The sequence below is a fragment of the Mobula birostris genome, chromosome 8 (genome assembly GCF_030028105.1).
Source record: "Mobula birostris isolate sMobBir1 chromosome 8, sMobBir1.hap1, whole genome shotgun sequence".
In the NCBI taxonomy this organism is placed as follows: domain Eukaryota; kingdom Metazoa; phylum Chordata; class Chondrichthyes; order Myliobatiformes; family Myliobatidae; genus Mobula; species Mobula birostris.
Window position 1 is genome coordinate 120251695 of NC_092377.1, and position 13280 is coordinate 120264974.

Below are 13280 nucleotides of genomic sequence, written 5' to 3' on the forward strand. Positions count from 1 at the left end.
ACAGCATTTTAACTGTCACTCTACAAAATCCAACTGAATAAAGTTAAAATTTCAAACTTTGAATTGGGAAAGGGAGAAATTAAAGTCAGACAGAAAGAAACTGTGTCTTTCATGTCCACAGGTGGAAGGCAGAGTCCTGAGACTCCGTCTGATGGCCCAAATCGTATTTGGATACTGACAGTCAGATTTCCACCTTTTAAGAATTTTACTGGTTTCTCTCCAAAGTACTCGATGAACTGCTGTTCCTTCATGGAATAACCCTGGACAGGTCCTTATCTTCCCCTCTCCCACATCCAGGGATTTCTGCAACAGAATCATGGCACAAATGTCTTCCTTTCACGCTCTTCCGCCTCCTGCAACACAGAGTAACGGGGTGTCTGGGTGCTGCTGTGGGATGCGTCGTGTCCCACCCACTGGGCACATCAGTTTTGAGCTTAACACCTTCCACCTGGGGCTGTGCACACCTTCCTGCCCTGTGTGTGTCCAGTTGATGCTGTGACGAGAATACACATAGATGTTAGCTGTCCTGTGAGATCAGCAGTTGGTCTGCCACCTGTCCTCAGGGGAAGGAGAGATAAGGAACAATGAAGCAGCATCTGGAGATGTGTAATGAAGGGACGGAAGAGAGCTGTCTAGAACGGCTCCCCCCTTTGAACCCTGAACTGTTTGAAGTGATGGACAGGCGATCAGGAGATGTGTAATGAAGGGATGGGAGAGAGAGCTGTCTGGAGCGGCTCCCCCTTTGAACCCTGAACTGTTTGAAGTGAAGGACAGGCGATACCCCAGCAGAGGGATAAAAAGGGACAGGTTCGCTAAGGCAGCACACACACACACGACACCCGAGGTAACAAGACCCTGGAAGCGGTGCGCCTCTCACAAGTCGGTGGGAAGCTCTTGGAAGGCTGATCGGGGGATCAGCCTTAAACGCATAGGGTGGAAAGGTACGATCAGCGGAAACCCGGTGTGTATCCACCCTCGCTTGGGTGCCGGGTTCACTGCAGAGGATCAACCGCATCTGGAGGAGGGGTCACAGTCGGTGTCCTCAGGTGACATCACAAAGGACCCGCCCGAAAACTGCCTGTGAGCAATATCGCTGGTCTGTGAGTGGAAGCCGTTTCTGAATGATCAGTCGCTCTTGTTCTCTCTCTCCTTCCCCCCACATTGTCCATCGCCCTGGCAACGATTACTGCGAACTGAACTATTAAATCGAACTGGACTTTTGTGTCACTTTGAAATTGGTCATTTACCCCTAGACAACGATAGAGCTTGATTGATGCTGTTATCTTAATTCTGTGCACATGTGTGTTTATCATTGCTGAACTGTTGCATTTATTATCCTTTCGATTACTGTGTTGCTTGTTTCTTTAATAAAACTTTCTTAGTTCCAGTAATCCAGACTCCAACCGAGTGATCCATTTCTGCTGGTTTGGCAACCCAGTTACGGGGTACGTAACAATGCTGACTATGTACAATTCAGCCCTCCCATCCCAGAACTGGCACTCACCTCCCCAAAGGAGGTACAGCACTGACAGTAGCATCATTTTTCCACTGGGACTTTCATCCCAGGAATGCTCTCCCCAATCGGGCACAGAAGGTTCCAAACACCATTACACGAAGGGGAAGGGAACCGACCCATACCCTGGACAATGTTACATCGGGATCCACAGTCCATTACCTCACAGCTGTTTGTGAGAGCTTGCTGTGCACCATTATACATCCCCATTACAATGATAACTACTGTGAGCTTTGGTGGCAGGGCAGCACAGGACATGACAAGGATAAGGAAAGTGCGACATCAATGCAGTGCCACTCTCCTACTGTGAACCAAATTCCAGGATGACACACAGTCATAATTATTGTACCTCAGAGGAAGGGAAGAGCCAGTAGTCAGCAGAAGTCTCTAAGGGGAACGGGATACAAGGGAAGCGAACTGACTTCATGACATTCACCTGTGGAGAGGACGAGAGTATCTACCTGTGACCCACTGCAAATCAGTTTGAAAATCCTGAATTTCACGAGACACTTTGTAGACAAACAGGACACAGGGAATCCTTGGCCCTTCACACTGGTTGATATTCAGCTTCTTCACAATCTTCTCATGGACGTCACCTCGACCGTAACATTGCACTGTAAAACACAGAACCTGTGCTCACTCAGTCTGCCTCACATCAGCACATTTCACTCAAGGTGATTCCTAGTAACAAAAGGGAAGGGGGTAGATTTAATGTTCCTCCGAGCTCAGAGACGGGCACCCATCAGCGTGGGAATGGGCTCTGTTTCATTGTCAATCTGTCAGCAAATGTGAGTTCTCAAGGGATGTGAAAGCAGCAGGTTAAGTGGGGTAGTTTACAGAGGCGGGGAGGAGTGTTGGAGACAGTGGAGACCGCAGAGATGACAAGGAGTGTAGGTTTCAGAGTGGGTCAGAGAGATGGGGAGGGGTCACAGATACTGGAGTGTTGTAGGCGTTGCTGAGGGTCACAGAGAATGGAAGTGCTGTAGGGTCCATTTGGGCTCAGAGAGTGGGATGTGTGTAGGGAACGGAGGGGAAGGGGAAACAGACACACCGACAGGGTGAGGTATTGACCTGGGTGAGACAGTCAGCACTCTGACTCTCACAACATACAGAATACCATCCCTGGAAGCATCGGGTTCACAGATACAGAGCAAAGTCCAACCTACAGCGACCTGTCACCAGGAGACTGCAGGATGTGCCCTGTGGAGGCCCTTCAGCCCATCGAGACATCGGACAATACAGCAGGATACAGGCCCTTTGGCCCAACCACTCCTCACTGGCCATGGTGCCCATCCAGATTGTCCACATTGTCTGCATTACAGCTGTATCTCTCCAAGTCCCACTCCCTCCATGTACCTATCCCAGTGCTTCTGAACGGATACTCTTGTACCTGCCTCAACCACCTCCCCTGTGGAAAAGACCAAAGACCAAAGTACAGATATTAGCAAAGTACATATATATCACCATATACACCCCTGAGATTCATTTCCTTGCTGGAATACTCAATAAATCCATATTAGAATAATAACCATAATAGTCTCACGTACTCTCCACTGTCCCTTTTAACTCTCTCCCCCTCACCCTGAACCCAGGGACTCTAATTGTGGACTCCTCTGACCTGGAGAAAAGACTGTTACTATGCACCTTATCTTGCCCCGATAATTTTATTTACTTCTCTATTCTGTATTCCACAACATACTTCTTCATTATAAATAGCACCCTTTAATTTTTCGTCATCCACAGATACACTGATAAAGCCTTGTGCACTGGCATTCGAATCATTTCTCAAAATAGTAATGAAAGAAACCCAACACTGATCCCTGCAGAACACAGCTCATCAGCAGCCTCCATTCCGAAACACAACCTTCAACCACCTCCCTCTGCTTTCATCCTCCAAACCAATTGTGAATCCAGCAATCTTCACTAGATTCCTAACCATCCAGATTACCCTACCTTGCAGGACCTGGTTAAGGGCCTTGCTCAACTACAAGTAGACAACGTCCACTGCCCTGTCCATATCTGCCACTTCAGTCATCTCTTCAAATAGCTTCAGTACTGTTCAATAAGCAGGGCTTTTCATGCAGAAAGCCGTGCTGACTCTATTTAATCTGACTCCGTCCACTTCCCCTCTTCTGATTTCACACTGACTGGTGTGTCATTCCCTGGCATGAACTTCCTGCTCTTCTCAAACTACCAAACATGAGCTTCTTTTTAGTCTTCTGCAACTTCTCTGGTGGCAAACGATGAGTCAATAATCTCATCAAGAGACTCCACAATTCCTCCTCTCACCACCCACAAATTTCAAGGAAGCACTTGCTCTGTCAGTGGGGATTTATCCACCAATACACCGCAAGGTTGCAAATATCACCCGTTCTGGAAATATGACCAGTCTCCAAAACATCTTTACTTAATTCTCTTAAGTAATCAGGATTATCTCCTCAGTGAAAAAGGGGATATATTCATTAAGAATCTCACTCATGTCGTGCAGGTCAACACATAAGTAACCCTGCTAATGTCTGAAGTGATCTACTCACTTAGTAACCACCCTTTTACTCACGATATGACTGAAAGGGAGATGAGGCTGAGTACAGGGCTACGGTAGGAAACTTTGTCACATGATTTGAGCTGAATAATCTGCAGCTTAATGTGAAAAGGACTAAGGAGCTGGTGGTAGACCTGAGGAGAGCTAAGGCACCGGTGATCCCTGTTTCCATCCAGGGGGTCAGTGTGGACATGGTGGAGGATTACAAATACCTGGGGATACGAATTGACAATAAACTGGACTGGTCAAAGAACATTGAGGCTGTCTACAAGAAAGGTCAGAGCCGTCTCTATTTCCTGAGGAGACTGAGGTCATTTAACATCTGTCGGACGATGCTGAGGATGTTCTACGAGTCTGTGGTGGCCAGTGCTATCATGTTTGCTGTTTTGTGCTGGGGCAGCAGGCTGAGGGTAGCAGACACCAACAGAATCAACAAACTCATTCATAAGGCCAGTGTTGTTGTGGGGATGGAACTGGACTCTCTGACGGTGGTATCTGAAAAGAGGATGCTGTACAAGTTGCATGCCATCCTGGACAATGTCTCCCATCCACTACATAATGTATTGGTTGGGCACAGGAGTACATTCAGCCAGAGACTCAGTCCACTGAGATGCAACACAGAGCGTCATAGGAAGTCATTCCTGCCTGTGGCCATCAAACTTTACAACTCTTCCCTTGGAGGGTCAGACACCCTGAGCCAATAGGCCGGTCCTGGACTTACTTCCTGGCATAATTTACATATTACTATTTAATTATTTATGGTTTTATATTGCTATATTTATACTCTACTCTTGGTTGGGGCAACTGTAACGAAAATCAATTTCCCTCGGGATCAATATAGTATGACTATGTCTACGACTATGACTAAATTTCTTGGGATTTCCCTTTACCTTTTCTGCCAGATCCATCTCACACCCTCTTCCTTTGCCCTCATGATTTCACTCCCGATTGTTTTCTTAGTCATTTGGCATTAAAGCATTCACTGGCACATGACCTAATTCAGTGGTCCCCAACCACCGGGCCGTGAACCGGTACCGGGCCGCAAATCGTACACTACCAGGCCGCGAGGAAGCGATATGATTTGGCGATATGAGTCAGCTGCACCTTTCCTCACTCCCTGTCACGGCCACTGTTGAGCCATAACGCATGCGTGGTCATGACCCGCGCGTCATCCATTTCAGCGCAGGAAGGAGATCAACTCCTCGAGCTTGCAAATGACGGCGGGCTGGAAAGTATGTTTGACATAACATCTCTGCCGGCATTCTGGATCAAAGTCAAGGCTGAATATCCTGAGATAGCCACGGAAGCACTGAAAACGTTGCTTCCATTTCCAACACATCTCTGCAATGAATGCAACGAAAACTAAATTGCGGAGTAGAATAGACATAAGGAACCCCGTTCGACTATCACTGTCTCCCATCACTCCTCGATAGGACCGTCAAGGAAAACAAGCCCAGGGCTCCCACTGATTCAGTGATATTGGTGTGTTGCAATGATTTTATATGTTCATATGGGGAAAATATGTACTGCGTGTTTAATATCTAAACGTTCCTTAAAATGTTATGATGCTATTGACTTATATAACCATATAACAATTACAGCATGGAAACAGGCCATCTCTCCCCTTCTAGTCCGTGCCGAAAGCTACTCTCACCTAGTCCCACCGACCTGCACTCAGCCCATAACCCTGTATTTCATTCCTGTCCATATACCTATCCATTTTTTCTTTAAATGATAGTATCGAACCTGCCTCTACCACTTCTATTGGAAGTTCATTCAACACTTACTTCAAGCTTCCCTGTCCTCCCCTGATAATTGACTTATCACTATATTCATGCGAGGAAAATATGCGCTGTGTGTTTAATATTAAATTCGTTAGAAAAACCCTTTTAGAAAGGAAATTGAGTGCATTAGCCACTTATCACCAATATTGCGGTAGTGATTAACACCCCCCCACCCCCTCCTCCTCCGAAGAGAATCGCCAAAAACGATTGGGGGGGGGATGGTGGGAATCGTACACGCATGCGCACTGGTGCCCGCGCACGGCTTCATGGTAATTGTAGTCTTTCTCGGGGTAAACCCAGTATATTTGACTGCACTGCTACTCTTGTCCATTGACAACCCTACCACCAGCCCCCCCCCCCCCCACCACCACCACCGGTCGGCCGGTCCGTAAGAATATTGTCAATATGAAACCGGTCCGCAGTGCGAAAAAGGTTGGGGACCCCTGACCTAATTGAACAATGTCCTTCCATATTTTTCTTGACCAAAGCTTGTATATCTCTCATATTTTTGCATCTGCCGAACTGTCTCTCCATGATTTCCTGGAACGTTTCCTACTAAACCATCCTACCATGCGAGGCCTTCTTGTAGGTTCTGCTAAATGGACAACATTTTCAGCCTGAAACTCATCTACAATTTTGGTCATTCTGCAAACAGCTCCAAAGAGGTTCAACTCAACAAATTCCATTAACACCATGCAAACTCCTCCTAATCAGTCCCTGTCTTCCCAAATACTGGAACATCCTATCTCTCCAATTGCCCATCACTAACTTCCCCACAACTGAAGTCAAATTCACTGGTCTGTCATTCCTTGGTTTCTCCTTTCCATCATTCTTAAAACTACGGAACAACAGTGACCTAATTCCATTCCTCTGTGGCATCATTTCCCAGTGACAAACGATGAAGCAAGTATCCCCCTAAGAGCCTCCACTGTTTCCTCTCTAGCCTCCCACGGAGTCCCAGGAAGCACTTAGTAAGGCCCTGGGGATTTATCCACTAGAAATCACTGTAAGGCTGCAAATACCTTCTCCCCCCAAACTGTCTTCACCTGTTGCCCTCACCTCTTGAGCAATTGTGACTTCCAGTAAATCAGTTCAGCAAACACTGAGGAGAAATATTTGTTATAGTTTCACCCTACTTGCTCCGTCTCAGAGTCCCAGGAAGCACTTAGGATTTATCCACTAGAAATGTACTGTAAAGCTGCAAATACCTTCTCCCTGGGAATATGTATGTCCCCCAATCTGTCTTCCCCTGATTCCCTCATCTCTTGAGCAATTGCGATTTTCAGTAAATCAGTTCAGCAACAATTAAGAAATATTTCTTATAATTTCAACCTATCTGTCCCCTCAAGTTACAGACAGCCTGCTGATCCCCAACAGGAACTCCTCTCTGACTAACCATGCTTTTAATCTTTACTGAGCTTTAGAAACTGAGCTATAGAATTTTTCTTAATCTTGTCTGTCAGATCCATTTCATACCCTCACTTTGCCCTCCAGATTTATCTCAAGTGCATCCTTTATATCTTTGTAATCATCAAGAGATGAACTTGTTCCCAAATTAAACACAATGTATCATATACAAAATGATGGAGGAACTCAGCAGGCCGGGCAGCATCAATGGAAAAGAGTACAGCCGATACTTCAGACTGAGACCCTTCATCGGGACTCCTGTTTGTGAACACAATGTATGTTTGCCTCTCCTCTTGACTGGAACTTCAATCTCTCTCATCAGCCCGGGTTCCCAAACCATCTAGGCTCTGTACACAAGAGGAACACAATACACCTACACCCTTGATACGCCACGAGCCGTGTCCCAATCCTTGCTTCTCACCGTTACACTGAAGCTTCTCTGAGCTCTTTTCGCTCTTCTCTTGCGTGCAGGTTGAAGACGTCAAAAGATCTGGTTGCTCACTGCACATCAAGGTAGGTGCACTGCACAATGAGAGAGTCTCACTGCCCTGCTGATCCTTGCTCGACCCTAGTGCACAACACACACATCAATCAGAAACCTGTAACCTGGGAGATGGCGTTGAGTTTACCCGAGAACTGATGGGGATTTTCTGTTCTGACACTCCCTCCCTCCCATGCCCCCATCCCGGTGTGTCACTGACTGACTGGGATATAGTTCTGACAGACTCCCGTCACTCCCACCCCAGACACACACGTTCCATATGGGAAGTTTACAGTGTAACTTGACATGTGGACGGGGAGAGGCAGGTTTTACCCACCGGGCCAGAACACTCCTCTGGATTTTGTCTTGTCGACGAGAGTCTGTCTGACGGTCTGAATCACTGCGTGGCAATCATCAGCACTTGTCCACGTGACACTCATTTCTGTCCAAAATATCTGAAAAACATTGGTTCCCTCATGGAATAACCCTGGATCAGTCATCATCTTGTTTACTCTGAAATCTCCGGATTTCTGCAACAGAATCACAGAGCAAATGTCTTCCTTCCGCACTGTCTCACCTCCTGAAACACAGAGTAACAGAGTGATTTAGGTACTGCTGTGGGAGGGGTGTGAGTAACAGAGTGATTTAGGTACTGCTGTGGGAGGGGTGTGTGTAACAGAGTGATTTAGGTACTGCTGTGGGAGGGGTGTGTGTAACAGAGTGATTTCGGTACTGCTGTGGGAGGGGTGTGAGTAACAGAGTGATTTAGGTACTGCTGTGGGAGGGGTGTGTGTCCCACCCACTGCAGGAACCCACAGGGTGCATCATCCCTGGGCTCAGCATCTTCCATCTGGGTTGTGCCCACCTTGAGTGTGAGTGTGAGTGTGTTTTTGTCTGGGTGGTGTAGCGGTGATGCTGTCTGTGTACAAGTCAGTCTTCCCACCCCCACTTCTGTCTCCTCTGGGACTTTCAGCCCAACAATCAGCTCTCCTCAGGGGTACAGAAAGATGAACAAACATCATTTTGGACAGAGACAAGTGAATCCAACCATGACCCACAGAATTTTGTAACAGGATTCCGAGTTCATTGCCTCTCTCCTGTTTGTGGGAGCTTGCTATGCACCAATCTCCCATCACAATGAAAACTTCTGTGTATTACAGAGCAGCGGTCCTCAACCACCGGGCCGCAAAGCATGCGCTACCGGGCCGCGAGGAAACGATATGATTTGGCGATAGGAGTCAGCTGCAACTTTCCTCATTCCTTGTCACGCCCACTGTTGAGCTTGAACACACGCGAGGTCATTACCCGCGCGTCATCCATGTCAGCGCGGGAAGGAGATCAACTCCTCGAGCTTGCAAATGACGGCAGGCTGAAAAGTAAGTTTGACATAACATCTCTGCCGGCATTCTGGATCAAAGTCAAGGCTAAATATCCTGAGATAGTCAGGAAAGCACTGAAAATGTTGCTTCCATTTCCAACATATCTCTGCAATGAATGCAACGAAAACTAAATTGCGGAATAGACTGGACATAGAAACCCCCTTCGACTATCGCTGTCTCCCGTCACCCCTCCATAGGACTGTCTTGTTGCAGGGAAACAAGTCCAGGGCTCCCACTGATTCAGCGATATTGGTGCGTTGCAATGATTTTATATGTTCATAAGAGGAAAATATGCGCAGTGTGTTTGATATCCAAACATTACTTAAAATGTTATGATGCTATTATAAGTGACTTATATAACCATGTAACAATTACGGCATGGAAACAGGCGATCTCACTCCTTCTAGTCCGTGCCGAACGCTACTCTCACTTAGTCCCACCGACCTGCACTCAGCCCATAAGCCTCCATTCCTTTCCTGTCCATATACCCATCCAATTTTTCTTTAAATGATAATATCGAACCTGCCTCTACCACTTCTACTGGAAGTTCGTTCAACACTTCAAGCTCCCCTGTCCTCCCCTGATAATTGTCTTATTGCTATATTCATGCCAGGAAAATATGCGCTGTGTTTAATATTAAATCCGTTAGATAAACCCTTTCAGAAACAAAATTGAGTGTATTAGCCACTTATCACCTATATTCCGGTCGTGAATAACACCCCACCCGCCGAACAAAATCGGCAAAAACAATTTTTAAGAAATCGGAACGTAAACGCATGCGTAACGGTGCCCGCGCAAGGTTTCATGGTCACTGTAGTTTTTTCGGGATAAACCCAACGTATTTGACTGCTACTCTTGTACGTCGGCAACCCTACCGCCGCCGACCACCACCCCCCCCCCCCCCCCCGCCTCCACCGGTCAGCCGGTCCGCAAGAATATTGTCAATATGAAACCGGTCCGCAGTACGAAAAAGGTTGGGGACCCCTCTTGTAGAGGTAAGACCTGGTAAAACAATGCATGTGCCTTCCACTACAATGGAAACATGCACAGGGTCACGCACAATAATTATTGTGCCTTAGAGAGGCACAAGAGGCAGCGGTCCAGAAAAGGAAACAAAAGACAAGAGGACTCTAGGGTAAGGTTTCACTAGGTGGAATCACAGACTGACAGAAGACCAGTGTATTTACTTGTGACCCACTGCAGGGCATCTCGAAGATCCTGATTTTCATGAGACACTTTGTACACAAACAGAACACAGGGAACCCCTGGCCCTTCACATTGGCAGATTTTCAGCTCCTTCACAATCTTCTCATGGACGTCTCCTCGACCGTAACACTGCACTGTAAAACACAGAACCTGTGCTCAGTCAGCCTGCCTCACACCAGCCTAATGTTCCTCTGAGCTCAGAGATGGACACCCACCACCATGGGTGTCCTGTGCCTTGAGAACAGGCTTTGAACCAGTGAGGATCAGTCTGGGGTACAGGAGATCCAGTGGAAAGTGAAAGCAAAAAGTTTGTTGTGCGTTGCAGTGATGGAGAGTGGTATAGGTGCTGTTCGGCATCAAAGAGATGGGAGAAGTGTAGAGGAAGTAGATTTAGAGGCTGTAAGGGTCAGGAATGAAACTGACACAGCTACAGGCGAGGTATGGACATTGGGGAAGACATTTCGAACCTCAACTCATACATTCCTCAGAAAACCCTCCCTGGAAGTGGTGGGGCCTCTCTTTATGAGGCCACACACAGAGATCTAGGGTATGACACAGGGACCTAGGGTAGGTCATTGGAGACAGAGGGATGTAGACAATGCAAGCCATTCAGCCCATCATCTAATACAACAAGATAGAGACTATTTGCCCAATGAGTCAGTGATGACCACTATGCCCAGCTGGATGATCCCAATTTCCTGCAGTCAACTTTATCCGTTCTTACCCTGCTTTTCCATGCATTTATTCAGGTGCCCCTTCAATAATACCATTGTACCTGCTGCACCCACTTTCTCTGGCAGTTCGGTCTATATACTCACCGCCCTATGGGTGAAAGAATTGCCCTGCAGGTCTGATTTAGATCATTTAGATCTCCTTCCAGTGCCAACGTAGCGTGCCCGCAACTTACTAACACTAAGGTTTTTGGCAATGTGGCAGGAAACTGGAAAACCCAGTTGAAACTCACTGCAGTCATGGGGAGAAAGTGCAAACACCTTAAAGACAGTAGTGGGATTTGTGCATACTTGGCTACCGTTGCAAATTTTGAGCTAACCACTACAGAATTTATTGGTATTTTCCTTAACTTTATCTCTGAGATCCACATCACACCCTCTCACTTTTCCCTCCGATAGTATTCTTAGTCATGTGACGTTAAGGGATTCACTGGCAAATTACCTAATTGCACCTTGTCCTTCCATACTTTTCTTGACCAAAGTCTGAATAACTCTTGTCTTGACAGGTTTACTCTCCATTTCAACAGGAACATACTGCCTCTGCAGACTTGACATTTCTCAGCTCCTGCCCCAATCTCTCGGGTCGAGCCCCAAGCCTGCGTTCTCACTGTTACACTGAAGCCTCTCCGAGTTCCAGCTGCTCTTCCATTGGCTGCATCCTGAAGAAATCGAGGAAGCCGATTGTTCACTCACCACCAAAGTCTCACTGCCTGGCGGATACTCGCTCTGCCCTACTGGAAAGCACACATATCAGTCAGAAGCATGTAAACTGGGAGTTGGTGCTAAAGTGACCTCAGTACCAAAGGATGTTTGTGCTCCAAACCTCCCTCCCGCAGCAGTCACTGACTGACCGGCTATTGTTCCATCATTTTCCCACCCAAGACACCAATCAGGCACGACCGTCATGTTGCATGTGGGAAGGTTACACTGAAGCATGAGGCGTGACAGGGAGAGACAGATTTTACCCACCGGGGGAGGAATGTTCTCTGGATCTGGTTCTGTCACTGAGACTCTGTCTGATGGCCCAAATCGTATTTGGACAATGGAAGTCAGCTGACCTCCTCTTGAGAATACCGCTGGTTTCTCTCCAAAGTACTCGATGAACTGGTGTTCCCTCATGGAATAACCCTGGATAGGTCCTTATCTGCCCCTCTCCCACATCTCGGGATTTCTGCAACAGAATCACGGCACAAATGCCTTCCTTCTGCGTTCTTCCGCCTCCTGAAACACAGAGTAACAGAGTGTCTGGGTGCTGCTGTGGGATGGGTGTGTGTCCCACCCACTGGGTACATCAGCCCTGAGCTCAGCACCTTCCCCCTGGGGATGTCCCACCTTCCTGCCCCTGTCTGTGTCCAGTTGATGCTCTGTGTGTACAGGGTAGCCCTCCCATCCCACTACTGGCACTCACTAGGGCCAAAGGACGTACAGTACTGCCAGAGGCACCATTTCTCCACTGGGATTTTCAGTCAAGCCCCAAACCCCTCCCTCACTCAGCTGCACAGAAACGTCCACACACGTCATTTGAGACACAGCAAGGGAAGCCACCTGTGCCCCAGACAATGGGATCTCCAATCCATCACCTCACTGCTGTTTGTGGGAGCTTGCTATGCAGCAATACACAACTCCCATCACAATAACGACTGTGTGCTTTAATGGCAGAATATGTTATGGATCAGGAAGGCATTACAGGAAAGCTCGTCCCCTTCTCCTACAATGAACTAATCACCTGTATTACACTGACCATAAGATGTAGGATTAGGCAATTTGACCCATCGAGTCTGCTCCACCATTCCACCTTGGCTGATTTAACTATCCTTCTCAATCCCAATCTCCTGCCTCCTCCCTGAGGGAGTGAACAGCCAACCATCAGCAGAAGTCCTCAGGACCTCTGCACCTTCCACCTGGGGATGTGCCCACCCTCCTGCCCCCTGTGTGCCTGGGTGGTGTTGTGCTGATGCTGTCTGTGTACAAGGCAGTCTTCCCACCCCACTACAGGCACTCACGTCCCACAGGAGGTACAGCGCAGGGATTTTCAACCCAATCACCAGATCCCCCAGTCTGGTGCACAGAAAGATCCAAATACAGCACTTCACACAGAGCCAGGGAGCCCAAGTGTGTCCTGGACAATGTTTCATCAGAATACCTGGTAGATTGCCTCACTGATGTTTGTGGGAGCTTGTTGTGCACCAATACACACCTCCAATCACAATAATAACCTCTGTCCCCTCGACAGATAC

General features: G+C 47.6%; 1 protein-coding gene across 18 annotated transcripts in view; it reads right to left on the reverse strand.

Annotated features, from left to right (window-relative positions):
* LOC140201636 (uncharacterized) overlaps positions 1–13280 on the reverse strand; it is a 121943-nt gene that overhangs the window by 26330 nt on the left and 82333 nt on the right. For 13 of the 18 annotated variants that reach the window (XM_072266047.1, XM_072266052.1, XM_072266044.1 and 10 more), the window contains exons 2-7: positions 12013–12264; positions 11486–11777; positions 10294–10446; positions 8065–8307; positions 7668–7814; positions 1975–2127 (exon numbers count right to left, since the gene is read on the reverse strand). In XM_072266047.1, coding sequence (XP_072122148.1) covers positions 1975–2127; positions 7668–7814; positions 8065–8307; positions 10294–10446; positions 11486–11576 — 787 coding nt within the window. In that variant the 5' untranslated portion in view covers positions 11577–11777; positions 12013–12264. The remainder of the gene's footprint in view (positions 1–1974; positions 2128–7667; positions 7815–8064; positions 8308–10293; positions 10447–11485; positions 11778–12012; positions 12265–13280) is intronic. The other 5 variants (XM_072266046.1, XM_072266054.1, XM_072266050.1 and 2 more) reach the window with 5 other exon arrangements.